This window comes from Antechinus flavipes, chromosome 3, assembly GCF_016432865.1.
Source record: "Antechinus flavipes isolate AdamAnt ecotype Samford, QLD, Australia chromosome 3, AdamAnt_v2, whole genome shotgun sequence".
NCBI classification, from domain to species: Eukaryota; Metazoa; Chordata; class Mammalia; order Dasyuromorphia; family Dasyuridae; genus Antechinus; species Antechinus flavipes.
This window is the reverse complement of record NC_067400.1, coordinates 317,182,390-317,202,629: the sequence shown is the minus strand read 5'-3', so window position 1 is coordinate 317,202,629 and position 20,240 is coordinate 317,182,390. Positions and strand designations below refer to the sequence as shown.

The following is a 20,240-nucleotide window of genomic DNA, read 5'->3' as shown; positions in this document are numbered from 1 at the left end:
TTATGGCTCCATTCTTCTTTCTGACCAGCGAAACAAAGTTCTGGGTTTTTTCTACTCTGAATTTGCTTTCTCATATGTGGCAGAAGCTGAGAAAGAGATGAAGCTCTCCACTGAGTTTCTATGTGAACCCCATGACTATCTTTTCCTAACAGAAGAAAGTTTCTTAAAACTTCACTTTATTATTTCATTTTTGGAAAGGACTTATCCTAGCTCCCTACTTCCCTTGTGATTAAGTTAACTGGAAATTTTTATGGACTGAATTTTGAATATAATTGATGACAAAAAAAAACTTGGTTTTGGTACCCAACTTAGAGTTACAAAAATCTTAGCTTATTTCAAAAAGCTTTATTTTCTTTTTTTTCTTTGTTTTGTTGTTGCTTTTTTCTGAGGTAATTGGGGTTAAATGAGTTGCCTAGAGTCACATAGCTAATAATTAAGTATCTGAGCTGAATTTGCACTCAGGTCCTTCTGTCTCCAGGGTCAATGCTCTTATCCATGGGGCCACCTAGCTGCCCTAGAAACTCGCATTTGAACAGAAAAAGTAACAAAGTTTTTGACAGAGAAATAAAATAGTTTTGTCACAAGGATAACAAAATTCTTCCCCAAATGGGAGCTGAATGATATATGTGATTATGCCATCTACATACATTTATGAATATTCATAAATGTATGTAGATGACAATCACATATAATATATATATATACCCAGATAACAAGAAATATTTACATGTAAATAATATATATATTTATATATATAGTCTATATAATATTTGCATATTTAGTGGACTTGTATATAATAATGTATGTATGTATATGTATGTATGTGTATATGTGTGTGTGTATATATATATATAAAATTAACTTGATTGGAAGAATCTTTTTTTTTTCCTGAGGCAATTGGGATTAAATGATTTGCTCAGGATCACACAACTAGGAAGTGTTAAGTGTCTGAGGTCACATTTGAACTCAGGTCCTCCTGACTTCAGGGCTGGTGCTCTATCCACTGCACCACCTAGCTACTCCATTGAAAGAATCTTTATTGAAAAATTATGAAATCTGATATTGAAAAAGATATTGAAAAGCCTTATTAAAAATAGAAACACTTTTCTTGAAATTAAGACCATCTCAAGATGTTTGGTTTCTGTATTTACAGCCAGGTATGTCCAGTTCTGAGTTCTCTCCCCACAAGAGTTCTTGATTTTCCAGACACCACAGTAGTTGCTCATTGCATACTGTTTTATTAATAATAGAAAATGACGTACAGTAGCTGCCCAAATAAATCCTGGCTGCCTTTCACTTCAGTTGTGGGGTGTGTGTGTGTGTGTGTGTGTGTGTGAGAGAGAGAGAGAGAGAGAGAGAGAGAGAGAGGGAAAGAGAGAAAGAGAGAGACACACACACAGAGAAAGAGAGAGACAGAGAAAAGGAGAGAGAGAAAGAGAGAGAGACACACACAGAGAAAGAGAGAGAGAGACAGAGAAAAGGAGAGAGAGAAAGAGAGGAAGAAGGAAGAAAAAAGAAAGAAGAAGAAAGAAGGAGAAGGATGAGAAGAAGCAGAAGAAGGAGAAGGAGAAGAAAGAAAAGAGAGAGATAGAGAAGGAGAAGAGAAAAAAGAAGAGAGAGACAGACCCAAAGAGAGAGAAAAGAAAAAGAACAAGGAGAAGAAAAAGAAAAAGTGGAAAAGGAGGAGGGGAAGGAGGAGAAGGAGGCGGAAAAGAGAGAAGAGGAAAAAAGAGGAGGGGGAAGAGAGACAGAGATAGAGAGATCAAGCAAAGCAGAACACATAAGAAGGGGTTAAATCTGAAATTCAAGTCAAGCTAATGACTTTGGTGGATTATAAAATGTTCTATAGGAAAAGAATCACATTTGGGAGAGGCATGTGAATTAAAAATCCAACATGACCATGTGACCTTGGGCATAGAGAAAGCAGTGATTAATTCTAATGAGATTCTGTCCTGGAGTTTCTTGGACATTGTTAATAGCAATATCATTTCTGTGAATTATATCATGGGACTCTACTTTGAATATATAAATCATAGGTATCACAAAGATACCTACTAATAGATTATCTTCCCCCATAATGGGACAGTCAACTCAGTTATACTAGAGTATTAGTACTCTAGATCACTTTGATTTTTAGGCCAAATCTATAGAACACTTTACCACTTTGATACCCTCTTAGAATTACTCTGTATCCTGGATGTGGTATAACACTATCTGATTATGAATCACCCAAGAGAACTAGAAAAATTACAGTTCAACACATGAATTCCTGACAGCCTTTTCTGGAAGTACAGTGACCACATAGACCATCAGTATTGGCAGGAGGGAATGAGAGAGAAATCTCAGACTATGCTAGCTGAGCAGCCACAATCTTTTTCTTTCTTTACTATTGTAAACCTACTTAAAAAAAAAATAATTATAACTTTTTATTGACAGTACTTATGCATGGGTAATTTTATACAACATTATTCCTTGCACTCAATTCTGTTCCAACTTTTTCCCTCCCTCCCTCCCTCCATCCCCTCCCCCAGATGGCAAGCAGTCTTATACATGTTAAATATGTTATAGTATAACCTAGATACAATATATGTGTGCAGAACTGAACAGTTTTCTTGTTGCACAGGAAGAATTGGATTCAGAAGGTATAAATAACTCGGGAAGAAAAACAAAAATTCAAACAGTTTACACTCATTTTCCAGTGTTCCTTCTCTGGGTGTAGCTGCTTTTGTCCATCATCGAGCAATTGAAACTGAGTTAGATCTTCTCTTTGTCAAAGAAATCCACTTCCATCAGAATTCATCCTCATACAGTATCATTGTTGAGGTATATAATGATCTCCTGGTTCTGCTCATTTCACTCAGCATCAGTTCATGTAAGTCTCGCCAGTCCTCTCTGTATTCATCCTGCTGGTCATTTCTTACAGAACAATAATATTTCATAACATTCATATACCAAAATTTACCCAATCATTCTCCAATTGATGGGCATCCATTCATTTCCAGTTTCTGGCCACTACAAACAGGGCTGTCACAAACATTTTGGCACATACAGATCCCTTTCCCTTCTTTAGTATCTCTTTGGGATATAAGCCCAGTAGTAGCACAAGCAGCCACAATCTCACAGCTTAACCTAGCTATTTATTTCTCCACTGTCTTGTGCACTAAAGTATGAATCTTACAAAAGCCAGGGTTCTGTGCAATGAAAATGCAGTGAAGTAAACTGAAATATTCACTTTTTTCCTATTCTACTTGGGGCAATTAGGTGATACAATGAATGAAGTACTGGGACTTGAGTCAGTAAGAGCTGAGTTCATATCTTGCTTCAGACACTTCCTAGCTGTGTAATCCTGGGCAAGTTTAGTGCTTTAACTTCATGCTTTAGATTCCTCATCTGTAAATGAGTGGAGAAGGGAATGGGACACCACTCTAGCATCTTTGTCAAGAAAATCTCAAATGAGGTGAAAGAGTTGGACACAACTGGAGGGCCTGAAGATCAAACCCAGTATGTGATTCTAGAATTTTCCTGCCCTCAAACCTGTTGCTAAGAATAGGATGCTATTTATTTTTTCACATCTGAGAGATTGGGGGGCTAGGAGACAATCTGGCTAACAAAAGCATCCTACATGGCTTTAATGTCCAGCTATAGGAGATTGCATAACTAAAGGATATGTAATCATAGTAGACTAAGGGTTGGATAGGAAATATATTCTATTCTTTTCTATTATAATAACTCCTGAGAACACTGATTATCAGTCCATGAGCTAAAATCTAACAAACAGAATGAATGGGACAGTCATCCAGTAATAACAGATGATGAAATTAATTATTCATTTTTATGCTTGTCTTCTCTGCCAAGAAGAAGGAATTAGGACTGAAATTCTCTTTTGGTTTACCTTTCTTTTTTGGTTGTTAAGTGATTTCAGTCATGTCTGATTCTCTGTGATCCCATTTGGGGTTTCTTGGCAGAGATACTGGAGTGGTTTGCCATTTCCTTCTCTAGCTCATTTTATAAATAAGTAAACTGAAGCAAACAGGATTAAAGGAATTGTCTCATAGCTAGTAAGTATCTGATTTTATATATGCACCGATTTCAGGCCTAGAACTCTATCTACCCAGTTGCTCCTTTATTTATACGTATTTACTACCTCTGCGTTAACCCAGCATAGCTCAGAGGCAGCATTGTAAGAAATTGGACATTGAACTTTTGAGTCAAAAACTTGGGTTCGATTCCCTCTTGTAACATTGACTAGTTGTGAGATTCTAATCAAGTCACTTAAGTTCTGGGCTTCCTCATCTATAAATTAAGAGTATTGGATTCTATGGCCTCTAAACCCCCTTCTAGCTCTAATTCTATAATGCTATGATATGAAAATATCTCTTTGGTCCTTAGCATTTATTTCTACCTTTGAGTCATTCTGAGCATGGTACTTTTGACATTAAGAAGGACATATTAAATTTTTGTATTCATCCTTTATTACCTACCCTTGCCTCCATCTATCATATATGTAAAGTCTAAGTCAGTTAAGTTCTTTTGCATCCATGTTGTTCTATTTAAAAAGAAAAAAAAAACTTCCTCTTTTATTCCTCAGTGAAATCATTTTTAGTCTCACTATTGAGAGGTATCCATACGTCTTGAATTGTCTTTTCATGGAGAATGTTTTGTTGTCGTTCCATTGTTTCATTCATGTCCAACTCTTTGTGACCCCATTTGGGGCTTTCTTGACAAAGATACTGGAATAGTTTTTCATTGCCTTCTTCAGTACATTTTACAGACGGGGAAACTGAAGTAAACAGGGATAAGTAACTTGTCCAGGATCACACAGCTACTAACTATCTGAGAACTAATATAAATTCATAAACATGAGTCTTCCTGAGTCTAAGCCTAGTGCTCTATTTATTATTCCACTTAGCTACCCTGCTGACATATTGTAGATGCTACATAAAATGCTAGCTATTATTACTATAATTATTAACCATTTTATATATATGTATATTATTCACTAAATATTTGAATGTTTATTTATGCATTTGTTGTTTTCTCCATTAGAGCATTAAGGACTTTCATTCTATGTACTTATGCTCTCAGTATCTAGAATAGTGCCTGATACAAATACTTGTTAAATAATTGATCAGGTAGAGGTTAAATTAAATGACCTCTGAGATTTCTGCTAACTGTGGCTAGCAGTTCTTAATCTCTGGCATTATTACTCAAAGGAATGGTAGAATGAAAAGGCAACTCCCTTTTCTTTAGAAAGATATGGAAGCTCCTTCAAGGATGATAAATAGATAAACATATTCTCTCTTTAGATTTTCTTGCAAATATGTATGGAGGTTTACCAGTTCTGGTCAGGAGCTTAAATATTTTTGCTCAACTGGGGCATGAGCTTGACAGGGACAATCCATGGGGAAGTTTTAAAAGAAATGAAATAGGATCATCTCAGAATGCTTTTCCTCCCATTCCCTTCTAGAACTATATAAATACTTTGTAGGTTACTTGTTGAAACTTTAATTTTTTTCTTGACAAAAACTCAGTGGGTAAATAACCAATATGAAATTTCAAACTTTAACTGAGCTAGAGAAATGTTCCTTATGGTATCTCCCAGACCATAGATAAAACAAGCAAATTCTTTGACATAGTGAATAGGAAAAAAAAAACAACTTTGCCCTAATTTAGACAACTGTGGGATCATGATAGAAGAGCCAGTGGATTCTGAGGATTCCAAGGAAGGGAAGAAAAGGAACAAGTTTAGAAGGTAAGAGACCTCTCCTATTCCTTTTTTCTCAATGGGGATGTCTATGGGCTTTAAGGAAATACTTCTAAATTGAACCAAATCAACATGCATAAAGTTGGTAAGGTATGAGAATTGCTGATTGAGTAAATACTATTTTGACTTTACTTTTGCATATCCAAAGTAGAATGCAAAGGTTGAGGTTTCTGAACATCAGCTTTAACTTTTCTTTCCCCACTGTGAAAAGTGAAATATTTCTTCAGGATTTTGGGTAGCAGAAGGGATGCAATTTTTCACTGTACTCTTGTTGCATGAAATATTGTAGGGGCCTGGAGCCTAGAAATACACAGTATCTTTTGTTGTATAAGTGGTACATAATGATTTCCAGGTTGAAAGTTAGTGGAGACAATTGATAAAGGATCAAAAAATATTACCTATGCCCAAATGTCTATAAACTCATGTATACCCTTCAAACTAACAACACCACTTTTAAGCAAAAATATCAAAAGAGACTTTAAAAAGAGTGGGGGAAAGAAAAGGACTTATATATACAAAAATATCTGTAGCAGCTCTATTCTCAGAGTAAAGAATTAGAAATTGAGGGGAAGCCCATCAGTTGGGGAATAACTGAATAAATTGTGGTATATGATTATCATGGAATATTGTTCCATAGGAATTGATGAGCAAGAGGCTCTAGGGGGAAAAAAACTGCAAAGCTCCGCAAGAATGAAAGGAAAGTGAAATGTACTATATACAAAGTAATAGCAATGTTCTGGGATGATCAGTTGTAAATGCAGCTATTCTCAGTAATACAATGATCCACCTTGTTATGATGAAAAATTTATCTATACACAGAGAAGAAATCAAATATGTCTAAATACAGATTGAATAATACTCTTTAAAAAGTTAGTGGGGAGAAGGGTCATAGGAGTAAGGTATTCTCTTTTGGAAATCTGTGGCCTTTGGATTGTGAGCATGTGAACAGCACCTGGGGATGCTTCTATTTAGACATTTAGAGATTGTGATTGATTTGGAGCCTTAGGGTTTCTAGACTCCACTGTTAATTACCAAATGGTCCTAAAGGATCCTGGGAAAGGTACAATTATAGGTAAGGAATAATTGCAAGTTTTTATGTACATGGTTATACAAATAGATGATTAGGTGTTTATAACCAACCATAAAACAGCTTGACCCAGTGGATAGAATATTGGTTTCAGAGTCAGGAAGATCTAAATTCACATTCCCCTTCCAACACTTAAGAGTAGGCAAAATGAGTGGGCTCAGTCTTCTGAATCACGAAATGGGCATAATAACAACTTATATGGCTGTTGAGAGCTAATGTGAAAGTATAAAGCACTTTATAAAATTTAAAGCATAATAAAAAGTCAGTTATTATAACTGATAAAATTACCCAAACAAGGAAGTTATTTTATAAGTTGTCATAGAGGGCTTGAGTTAAAATGTTCCTAAAGTAATCAATATATATTGATTACTGGGGACTTGATAAATATAATATTTGTTTCCAAGAGGAAATCTGTGCATATATAAAACTTTATAGGTATAATCAAAAAAGGGGTGTGATCCCTAAGTATAGAAAATTCACTATATTTACAAAACTAAGTTTATTGTGAAATATGGGGGCAGGAGTCTTGCCAAAAATACTAGTAGGGAAGTTGAATATCCCGACAAAATGCAAATACTGGTACTGGTGAAGAAAAAAAAAAAGCACATTGAACAATGAAGAATTCTTTTGAAGTAAAATCAAAATTAAAATATTCTTTTAAACAGTACTTAACTACCTCTTTGGATATAGTCTCTATTTAAATGAAATCCAGATTTCCTGAAGCAATTTTGATGTTTCATCATGTTCCTTAAAATTAGATGGTACTGTTTCCCTTGATCTTTAGGTTCTATAAGAAACATGGAATGTTTTGTTGAAAAGGATGTTAAAGGTATTTTCTAGTTCTTCAATATGGTTGACAAGTGACAATCTAGGATAAAGGAGAACTCCCTACCTTCTGAAGACTTGGCTCATTCCCCTTCCTTTATCAAATTCGAAATTTATATCACTGAAACCCATTGCTTCTTGTCCTCAAGCCTACATTCCACATGATGGTTTTTTTGTTTTGTTTTGTTGCTGAGGCAATTGGGGTTAAGTGAATTACCCAGGGTCACATAGCTAGGAAGTGTTAAATGTCTGAGACCAGATTTGAACTCAGGTCTTCCTGACTTCAGGACTGATGCCCTATCCACTGTGCCACCTAGCTGTCCCCAATGATGATCTTTCAAATACTTGGAGTTGGCTAGTATGTCCTCTCCAAATTCTTTGAACTTACAAATGAACTATCTCGAATTCCCTCAACTTTTTGCCATATGGCATGGTCCCTGGTTTTCCTCTTCTTAATGTACCCTAGTTTATCAATATTTTCCTGAGTGCAATATTGAGAAAAAGATATAATATCTAGCATTTATGTAGTGTTTTTAAGGATTACAAAGTGTTTTACAAATATTATTTCATTTTATCCTTTCAACAACTCTGGGAGCCAGTGCTATTATTATCTCCATTTTACAGATGAGGGGACAATGAGGCTTACAAAAGTTAAAGGACACAGCTAGTAAATGTCTAAAGTTGGATTTGAAATCAGATTCTCCTGCCCAGTCCCAACACTCAATTTGGTTGTTTCTAAATGTGATCTGCTCAAGACAAAGTAAAACAGATCCTTCATTTTTTCCCCTCTGGATATTATACCTAAATTGGCATAAGATACAATGCACATTTGTGATTTTCATGTCACTCTGAAACTTCAGGATATTAAAACCCTCATTTTTCTTACACATTTTTGTTTACCCTTATGTCCCTCAGGTTGTATTTGTGAAGTTGATGTTTTGTGAACCCAAGTGCAGAATTTTCCATTTGTCTCTAATAAATTAATACTTATTCGGTTCAGTCCATCATCCTATCCTATTAAGATTTTTTTGCATATTTGATTAACATATTTATTGTCTTTCCTAGTTTCTGCCATCTTCAAATTTTTAATAAGCATGACATCTATGACATAATCTAAAATATTGACCAAAATGTTCAACGTGATTGCCTGATTTTTAGAGACATTTCTCTGAAACAATGATTCTCAAACTTTTGATTCCAAGATCTTAAAATGTGAGTATTCCAAAAAGATTTTGTTTCTACTGGTTATATTTATATCTTTCTATATTATATCTATATTGGTTATATCAGTTGATACTTGCTATAATAGAATTAAAACATCATAATATTATTATGTAAGTTATTTTGATATCAAAGACTGACTTCTGAAAGTTCACAGTATCCCCAAGAGTCCCCAAAGCATACTTCAAAAATTATTCCTCCAAGATAACATTGATCCATTGATTATTATTATATGGCTTTAGTGTAGCATCAGAATAACCACAGATGAAGTCAGAAGAACTGGGTTTGAATTTTGCTGCAGATACTTACTAGCCATGTGATCATTTGTTTTCTCATCTATAAAATAGTTACAATAATGTTTATCCTACTTATATTATTACTAATACTAACTTATAACTAATTTATACTAATAACCAATATAAATAACAACTTATACTAATATACTACTTCTCTAAGAGTCTTCCTAAAACTGTAAGTTCAAGAAAAATTACCGATGATAAAGGGAGTTTTTCATCCAAGATTTCCTTATTATCAGTGACATCAAAGACTTAGTTCCTAATCCCTATTCCTACTGCTTACTGTATGAACTATTATCTTTTTTTCAAATTTATTTTATTTAAAGAAACCGAATAAGAAAAAAAGAAAAACAGAAGAGGAATACAAAACAAAATGAAAACAAAGCAAAAGAGAACACCATCATGTGCCCAGCAGAATATCTTGGAGGATTCACAATATATAACAAATACCACTTCAAGAAAGATATTGCTGGAAGAAATTATATTCATCAATGTCCATCTTTTCTTTACTTCTTTGTAAGTTATTCTTTTGTTTTTTGCTATATACCTTTTTTACTTTGTTTTTTCTCCTCTTTCATGCTCCCCCACCTCCAAGCAGGCTATAGTTAAGAAAGTATATATTTACATATACATATGTGGATATATACATACACACACATATACACACACACACATATCTTTCCTATCCCTACTGACTTTGCTTTAATTCTGAAAACTAAAGACAAGTAACTTGTCTTACTATTACTTAATCCCCTCCATCCATGGATCCCTCCCTTGTCTTCTTCCCTCATCCTTTGCTTCTCTATCCATCCCATCCTTCTCCCTTATTTCTTTATAGTATATATGAAATGTTGCCTATTTTACCCATTCCCAATATGAGTAGGTTTTCAGAACTATGAGTCTTCTAATGCCTCTGTGTCTATCCTTCCTCTGCACCTCATTTGTATTACATAACTATTTTTGCCTTAATTTTGCCCCAATCTTTCTTTTGAGCTACCCTATTGATGGCAACATTAAACATATGGTATATATTTCCCATGTTAAAAAAATTGTTCATGTTAAGTTCCTTGAAATTAATCTTTGATATTGACTTTATATATTATATTTTCTATTAAGTTCAGGTTTGGTTGATAGGAAGTCCTGAAAATCTACAAGTCCACTGAATGTATATTTTTTCTCATTCAATATTATAGATAATTTTGCTGCATATGATATTTTTTGGCCTCAGGCCTAGTTCTTTTGATTGTCAGTAGATGTGATTCCTGGACCTATGGTCTTTTATTGTGGCTGCTACAATTCTAATGTAGCTCTAGAATATTTAAAATTGTTTTTTTTTCTTGTTTCTCGCAAAATTTTCTCTTTGATCTGAGGGTTTCAAAATTTGACAATAATGTTCCTGTGTGTTTTCCACAAAAGATCTTGTTGAAATGGTGATCAGTTGATTTTTTTTTCTATTTCTATTTTCCACTCCTGTTCTACCATTCCAGGACAATTTTCTTAGATTATTTCTAGCATTATTGTGTGAAGATTTTTTTTTTTTGGTCAAAACTTTCAGGCAGTCCAATTATTCTTGATTTTCTCTTCTTGATCTGTTCTCTAGATCTATCATTTTTCTTATAAGATGATTCATATTCTATACTATTTTTTCATTTGTTATGATCTTTTGTGTTATTTCCTGGTCTCTCATACCTTCATTGGCTTCTCCTTGCCCAATTCTAATTTTCAAAGGATTATTTTCATTTTTGAGACTGTCTCTTTTTTTCCAGTTGGATGACCTTTTTTCATGATTTTCTTGTTTTTCTAGGATGGTTTTAAATTTCTTTTTTAGTTTTTCTTCAGTATCTCTCATTTGATTTTTAAATTCTTTTTTGAATTCTGTAAATTCTCTCTGGGCAGGGAGCCATTTCACATTACTCTTTGGATTAGAAGTTTTTTTTATTTGTTTGTTTGGTTTTGTTTTTTACTTCATTGTCCTCCTCCAAAGATGAATCTGCGTCTTCTCTGTTCCTGTAGTATCTTTCTATGGAGGGGTTCTTTCTTTTTTGCAGGTTCATTTTTGTTGTATTAGTGAAAGCAACTCTAATTCTGGGTTGGGGGGAATGGTACTCTGGCTTTATTCCAGATCTCTCCTCTGACCAGGAACCTCAAACCAAAAGTTCCCCCTCCTTCAAGTGTCCACAGCCAGCAGCATCCCTTGCCCTCTGTCTCTGCACTCACTGGTGCTGGTTCTTTCTCATTCAGGACTACATCTCAATATCATAGCTGGGCTTGACTGGGGTTCCTGATCAGCCAAGATTCCCTCAGTCTTCCCTGGACTCCACAAAAAGTCTAGGAGGTGAAAGTTTCTGTGATTCCTGCAGAGGCCCCAGCCACAGCCAGCTAGCCTGAGGAGTCCCCACTTGGTGTTTTTATGGAGCTATCCTGGAGGTATTTGCACTTCACACAAGGTAATTCCTGGTCAGAGGAGAGAGTCTTTCTTTGGATCTTCTCCAGTCTTTCTTCAGATCCTCTTCAGTTGTATCAGGAGGACTCCTGTCCTGCCCCAAGTTTTTTTGATTTTTTAACCAGTCTATATTTGCCCTGGAGCACAAATTTGTTTTATTTGTGGGGGAAAGTGGGACAGCTTGAAATTTATCAACCTCTGCTATGAATTATTGTGAATTTTACTAGGTAAACCTTAAAGTACAATGTAAATTTGAGTTATCAACCATACTATTGTCTCATCACTCTTCTCCATCTTATTTATAAGGACAGTTATGAGAGATTCTTAGATATTTCACTGAAATTTTGGCCGATTCTGCATCAGCACTATTTTTCTGGACTACTTTATAATTATAATATCAAAAAAGCAAATGAGTTTGTCCACCATGACCTAATTTTTTTTTTTTTTTTGCTGAGGCAATTAGGGTTAAGTGACTTGCCCAGGGTCACACAGCTAGGAAGTGTTAAGTGTCTGAGACCTGATTTAAACTCAGGACCTCTTGACTTCAGCCACCTGAGTGCTCTGACCATGACCTATTTTTAATGAAACCATAGAAATCATTAGTCATCATCAATTCATTTTTAAAATGCTCACAAATTATCTTTTTAATATTTATTAGAGACTTTTAGAAAGAATTGGAGTAGTTTTTTAAACTATTTTTTAACTGTTGCTATTACTCTTCTTTTTCAAAAAAATTAGAACATTCATGGTAACACCAATACTTAACTTTTGCCCCACAAAGAGATCAATATCAAAAATAGTTATAATAGCTTTTTATAGTGGCATAGAACAGGAAACAAAAGGAATACCTATTGATTGGAGAAAGGCTGAACAAATCATGTTATTTCAAAATAATAGAAACTACTGTGGAAGTAAGAAATAATGAAAAAAATAATTTTAAAGAAACCTGGGAACTTTTATATGAACTGATACAGAATGAAATGAGCAGGACCATAAGAACAATTTATATAATAACAAAATTATAAGCACAAATGATTTTGAAAGACTTAAGAACACTGAACAAATAATGATCCACTAGGATCCTAGAGAACTGATTTAAAAAGAATGTTATCTATCTTCTAATGGTTTTAGAAAAACTTGGGAAGATTTACATGAACTGATACATGAACTGAATATATATAAAAACCCATATCATGAAAAGTTCTGTCTCAGAAAACAGCAATAAATCAAGAAAGAAAAAAACAAATCTAACAGTATTTACTTTGACACCCAGCTAAGCCATATCAAATACCTCAAAATATTTATACAGGAATGTGGAAAAAGGAAAAAAAAAAGGCAACACACACAGATGTGAAATCTATGGAACAATATGTATATATATATATATATTCATTTAATCATTATCCACATACAACTGCCACATACCCTTAGTGTATATCACCTGATATGAAAGGAAATTAGGAAGAGAAACTGGGTCTGACCAAATACAGAAGAAATCACTGCAGGAAATAACACAATTTTTAAAGATAGTCAGGGAGAGGCTTTCAAATTTTCTCAAAGAGAAAAATGTTATCAGTAATGATTCTACTGCTCCCCCACCAGAAATGAAAAGATAGCAATTATTCATAAGCCTGCTTTTTCATCTCTCAAAAATATCTATAAGAATTCCACATATACATAACAATAGCATCTTTGATGAAAACATGAGAAGAAAATACTCAAGCTTTTGCTGACAAATTTCTGCAGCAGGCCTACATAGTCACATAACTAAGTCATATACTCACATAACTAAGAAGTATTGAGGACATTGTTGTGTCCACTATTTATGGAAAATGGAAAATATCCTGAATTTCTATTTAATAATTTTTAAAAAATTAACAGGTACTTATTTTCTCTTTTTCCTAATCCACTACCCTACACTAAAAATGAAAATCTATTTACTAAATATACAAGGTCAAGCAAGACTAATTTCCATATTGGCCTTGTTCAAAAAGATGTTTTATTCTATATATTTAGTTTATCTCTTCTCTATTAAGATGAAGAAACTAAGGCTTACAGACATATGAAGACATGCTCATGGCTTCCCAGATGGCTAATATCAAAGGTAGGATTTGAATCTAGTCTTTCTGACTCCAAATCTAGCAATCTATCCACTACACCATGATGCCTTTAACTAATTTCTATCTAATTTCTATTTAGTTCTACATTTGCATATATAATGAAAACTGAATTTTCATCTTTTCTTCCAATCTGACATTTGCTTTTGACTTTTGTTCTTTTTTAATTTCTTTTTTAATAAAGTTTTTTTATTTTTAAAACATATACCAAGATAATTTTCAACATTCACCCTTGCAAAACCTTGTGTTTCATTTTTTTTCTCCTTCCCTTTCCCACAACCCTTCCCTTACATAGCAAGTAATCCAATATATGTTAAACATGTACACTTCTTCTATACACATTTCCACAATTATCATCCTGTACAAGAAAAATCAGATAAAAAAATTAGAAAGAAAACAAAATGCAAGCAAACAACAAAAAAAGTGAAAATACTATGTTGTGACCCACACTCAATCCCCAGAGTCCTCTCTCTGGGTACAGATGGTTTTCTCCATCACAAAACCATTAAAACTGGTCTGAATCACCTCACTGTTTAAAAGATTCACATTCATCAGAATTGATCATCATATAATCTTCTTCTTGTTGTATGCCATGTCCTCTCGGTTCTATTCACTTCACTTAGCATCAGGTCATGTAAGTCTCTCCAGGCCTTTCTGAAATCATCCTACTGATTGTCTCTTACAGAACAATAATATACCATAACTTATTCAGGCATTCTCCAACTCTCGATGGGTATTTGCTCAGTTTCCAGTTCCTGGCCACTATAAAAAGGGCTGCCACAAACATTTTTGCACAAATTTTTTTTTCTTTTTTTATGATTCCTTTGGGATAGAGGCCCAATAGAAACACTGCTAAAAGTTTCTTTTAGCACAATATGAAAGCCCTCTGACATAGTTCCAAATTGCTCTCCATAATGGTTGAGTTAGTTCACAACTCCACCAACAATGTATTAGTATCTCAGTTTTTCCCTCCAACATGCATCATTATCTTTTCCTATCATCTTAACCAATTTGAGAGGTGTGTAGCGGTACCTCAAAGTTGTCTTAATTTGCATTTCTTTGACCACTAATGACTTAGTGCATTTTTTCACGTGACTAGAAATGGTTTTAATTTCTTCATCTGAAAATTGTCTGTTCATATCCTTTGACAATTTATCAATAGGAGACTGGCTTGAATTCTTATAAATTTGAGTCAATTCTCTCTATATTTTAGAAATTAGACTTTTATCAGAACCCTTGAATATAAATTTTTTTCCAGTTTACTACTTCCCTTCTAATCTTGTCTTCATTGGTTTTGTTTGTACACAATTTTTTTAACTTAATATCATTAAAATTATCCATTTTGCATTCCATAATGTGCCATAAATTCCTTCCTCCTTCACAGATCTGAGAGGTAGACTATCCTTTGTTCTTCTAATTTGTTTATAGTATCACTATGTCTAAATCATGAACCCATTTCAACCTTAAGTTGGTTTAGAGTGTTAGATGTTGGTCAATGCCTGTTTTTTTTTTCTAATTTTCCCAGCAATTTTTTGTCAAATAGTTCTTATCCCAGAAGCTGCAATCTTTTGGTTTATCAAACACTTGATTACTATAATCATTGACAGTTGTGTCTTATGAATCTAATCTATTCTACTGATCAACTCTATTTATTAGCCATGACCACTACTTTATAATATAGTTTTAGGTCTGGTACAGCTAGATCACTGCAATGGGCTGAAGTTTGAGTTGACGCACTAAGGTCCCAAACACGTGAGGCTAAATAGTAATTGGACCATACTCTATTAATATATATGCTTGGAGAAAGAATGGCCCTGCCCACTCTTTGTGCAAGTCCTGATGTGTTGTATAGGAAATGACGATTTTGGTGGGTGGAGGCAGAGGGGCAGGAAGAGAGGCAGGGAGAGATTGCTGGCTGGCTTCTTGTTGCAGCTGCTCACATTGCTATTGCGATTCCCCTTCACCTCCAATCCTTCTTCACCTCCACAAAGAATAAAGATCGAAGATTTTCTCCTAACCTGAATTCCTGACTCCGGCTGATTTTAAATACCCGGTCATCACAGACCACTTTCATTTACATTTTTTCATTAATTTCCCTTTGTTTTTATTGTTGTTCAGTCTTATCCAACTCTTGTTTTCTGGATAGACATAATGCCATTTTCTTTTCTAGTTCATTTTACAGATGAGAAAACTGAGACAAGTGTAAGTGACTTGCCTAGTGTCTGAGGCCAGATTTCAACTCATAAAGATAAATCTTCTTGATTCCAGACCCTATACTCTACCTATTTTACCACCTAGCTGTTCCAAAAGGGCAGAGTGGCAGAAAGTATTAGAAGCAGGACTCCAAAGTCAGTATTTTTTGCATTGGGCAGCAAGCTCATCATTGAGCCTGGTTTTCATGCTTTCTTGCTATTAGAACCTGCCAAAACTCAAACTCTGCTGGCGTGGTTTCAAAGAACCCAAGATTATTGCCATGCTAAGGTGAAGCATCAGAGTGAGACTTATGTGAAGACATTTTGTTCAATCCCTATCCTTTTATAGATGAGGTTTCTAACACATGGAGGGCATGTGATGAAACTGGGTTCCAGAGAAGTTAAATGGGCCATTCATTATGAACTTTTTTCCCTTCTTCCTCATCTCCTATCATTCAGATATCTTCTGTCAGATACCTCTCCTCCTTTACCTTTGTATTATCTTATGAGGTAGCCTTCCTCCTTACTAAGATTAACTCTTTTACCCACTCAAGGGACTCCATTGCTTTCCATCTCTCCCAACAAATCACCTCCTCTGTCATTTCCACTCTATCATTTTCACTTCTTCTTTTCTATTGGTTCATTTCCCACTGCCTACAAATGTTCTCATGTCTCCTCTATCCCTGATCCTTCCATTCTTATTAGAATTGTCCTATATCTCTTTTGTTCTTCATGACCTTTGAAATGGCCATCTACAATATGTGCCTCCTCTCACTCTCTTCTTAACCCCTTACAATTTGACTTTCGCCCTTATTATGACAGTGAAACTGGTCTCTTCAGAGTTATCAGTGTTCTCTTAGTTGGAAAATCCAGTGGATTTTCTCAATTCTTATTCTCTTCAACTTGTCCACAGCCTTTGATACTGCTAATCTCTCTCTCTTACTTGACTTGACACTTTCTTCATTAGGTTTCTGACATAACACTCTCTCCTGTTTTTCCTTCTAGCTGACTACTCCTTCTTAGTCTCCTTTGAGGAATCATATTCCAGATTACACCTTTTAACCATAAATGTCCCAAAGGATTCTGTTATGGGTCATTATCTCTTCTTCCTCTATGTTACTTACTTGGAAATCTTATCAGCTCTCATGGATTTACGTACCATCTCTATGATAATAATTCTCAAATCTGCTTATCCAATCTTACATCCTGAACTGCCTTGTAGTAATCTGGAGCTATATAGATGTCCAATAAATATTTTAAACTCAACATTTACCAAAATGGAACTCATTATTTTCCCCCTAAGTTATTCTCTTCACCCCGCTTCCTTATTTTTACAGAGGGTTAAAACCATCTGTCCAGTCCTTCATGCTTATAACCTAGGAGTCAAGCTGGACTCTATCTAATCTGTTGCTCCTCGCTATCTCTCATCCCTCATATCTAATCTGTTGCTAAGGCCTCTCGATTTCATCTTTGTACCCTCTCTCCAATATGCTCCTTTCTCTCCTCTGACACTGCCATCTCTCTGGTATAAAGCCTTATCCCTTTATGGCTAGACTATTGCAATAGCCTACTGGTGTTTCTGCCTGTCTTAAGTCTCTCCTTCTGAAAAAGGTTCACATGTGTAAAAATATTTGCAGCAGTCCTTTTTTGTAATGGCAAGGAACTGGAAATTGAGTGGATTCCCATCCATTAAGGAATGGCTGACTAAGTTATAGCATATGAATGTAATGGAATATTATTGTTCTATAAGAAATGATGAGCAGATCGATTTCAGAAAAGCCTGGAAAGATATAAACTGATGCTGAGTAAAGTGAGGATTACCAAGAGAACATTGTACAGAAACAACAAGATTATGTGATGATCAACCATAATGGACTTGACTCTTTTCAACAATGAGGTGTTTCAAGGCAATTGCAATAGACTTGTGATGGAAAGAGCCATCTGCACCCAGAGAGAGAACTGTAGAAACTGAATGTAGATCACAATGTAGTATTTTCACCTGCGTTGTTGTTGCTGTTTGCTTGCTTGTTTTTTTCTTTCTCATTTTTTCCCCTTTTGATATGATTTTTCTTGTGCATGACAAACTTTTCCAGTTTTCTTATGTCTTACTCAGAAGACATGACCTCCTGTTTGACAAACTCATATCTAGATTTAACTAGTAAAGTACAATGTAAATGCCACACGTTGTTGTTGTTCTTTTTTGACCTTTGCTTTCGAACAGGACCAGTGACCCCACAATGTCCGAATCAGGATAGAGTGTGTTTAGCTATGGTTGATAGCCATATCAGATTTCAGAGTCTGAAAGGCTCTACAAGAGGATGGGCACATATCTATTGTGCAAAGGGAATTAACATATGACACATGTATTTTCATCTGTCTTTTTTGAACAGTGTAGTGAAGCCATGGGAACCTGTGCATTTATGGTTAGGACAGCTTTTCCTCAAGTCATTACTCATAAAACCCCAAAGACGAATAGTTTTGATGTTTTTTGTTTGTTTGTTTCATGAACCCATTTCAAGAACAACAAAATATGTTGTGAACCATCAGGAAAATTGAACATACTATTCATATTCTTATAGATTTATCCATTAAATATTTACAATAGCTACAATGATGATTTTTGCTCTCTTGAACTTCAAATCACTGCAGAAACAACCCTGTTTTTTACTTTGAACATGCACGTATTTGTTTTCACAGAAGAAAGTATATTTGTAACATAATTGGGCAATCATTTACTACTTGAAGAGCTATTAAGAAATTTTTAGCATGAGCCTCTTGGATAATCATTACAAACTCAGAACCACTAAAGAGAAACCACTGTCATAGACCATGCAACCTTCCTGGGTTTTTCTCCATCTGCATCCCCAACCCCTTAAGAAATAATCAAACTGTGTCTGGGACTTGACTTCTTTCCCTTACCTGATGCATTCCACTGACTCGGGCCTTGATTTTAGATCCTGATCTTTAGCTGCTACTCCAAAATGAATTGGAAAGAGTCCCCCAAGAATTATATCTCCCTTTTTCTGTGCTCTCTGGTCAGGGCCATAGGCAGAAGTGTTCCAGGTGAAAGCCAAGAGGACCAAGCAACATCTATAATAGGTCATTGTTTTTCTTTTCTCCAAGAAGAAGAAAAAAGGGTGCAAGGATGGGATGGTGTCCTGAAAGCCTTTCACTCTTTGCTTTGAGGGTACATGTCTAGAGTGAAATTAGAAACAGAACAATGATCTCCTTGTTGGAACTTCGCATGCTGTTTTCTCCATTATAGACTGGTTTGATCAGGAACCCTCAATTCTTCAGAATCAATATCCTGTAAACACCATCTGTCATACTTCTGAAAAATAAAGATAAAAAAAAACTAAAGCAAAAAATTCATTTGTCAATTCCATCTTTAGCCTTTTCTCCCTTTGTTTTTTTTTTTTACTCTAGTCTTAGAGATGTCTCCTTTTTTCCTATTGCTCATTTTTTGTAATGAAAATGGACACCATGACTCTACAGTGATTAAAGGATAAAAAAGCTTTAAAAAGATCACATGCACTCATTCAAACTTTTTTTCCCAAGTATGCACTATATGCAAATATATCATGCTAGTTACTGAGGAAAGCTACAAAGAGCAATAAAATATGATCAGGCCCCTCGAGGAGGATATTAGATAGTAGAATATAATTTATCAGTAAGAATTTATGAAGTACATATTATATTATGCTAGGTCCTGGGTATTTATAAAGGAAAAAAAGTGGCTCCTGCCTTTAAGAAACTGACTTACATTGGTTAAATTTCTATTTAAAATTTTTATAATTCTTTAAAGTGGTTAAGAAACTTTTTTAGGAAGTCTGTAATGTTCCAGAGTTAGATGTCATCAGCTAGTAAAATGTCATATGCAAACAGGAACATCTGAAAGACTTTACAATCTTTAGGGAATCCCTCAATTTGGATTCTGTCATGTCATGTCAAAATCTCTGTCTTGACAATGAGGGAGAAGGGGGAAACTCTGGTGAGCAAATGACTCCCTCTTTTGTGCTTCGCTCCCTCTTTTGTGCTTGGCTTGGTATTAATGATTAGTTAATGATTATTGTTGTTGTTTAGTGATTTCAGTTGTGTCCAACTTTTGTGACCCCATTTGGGTTTTTTTTTTTTTGACAAAGACACTGAACTCCAGAAAAGGAGCTGAGGCAAACAGTGTTACATAACTTGCTCAGAGTCACATAGCTAAGTAAGTGTTTGAGTATAAATTTGAACTCGGGAAGATGAGTCTTCCTGACTCCAGGTCTGATGCTTACCGAGGTGATCTAAAAATT

General features: G+C 34.9%; 1 protein-coding gene across 1 annotated transcript in view; it reads right to left on the bottom strand.

Annotated features, from left to right (window-relative positions):
• CASR (calcium sensing receptor) overlaps nt 1-19,504 on the bottom strand; it is an 82,268-nt gene extending 62,764 nt beyond the window's left edge. The window contains exon 1 of the mRNA XM_051985392.1: nt 18,865-19,504. Coding sequence (XP_051841352.1) covers nt 18,865-19,049 — 185 coding nt within the window. The 5' untranslated portion in view covers nt 19,050-19,504. The remainder of the gene's footprint in view (nt 1-18,864) is intronic.
• Nucleotides 19,505-20,240: the final 736 nt, after the last annotated feature.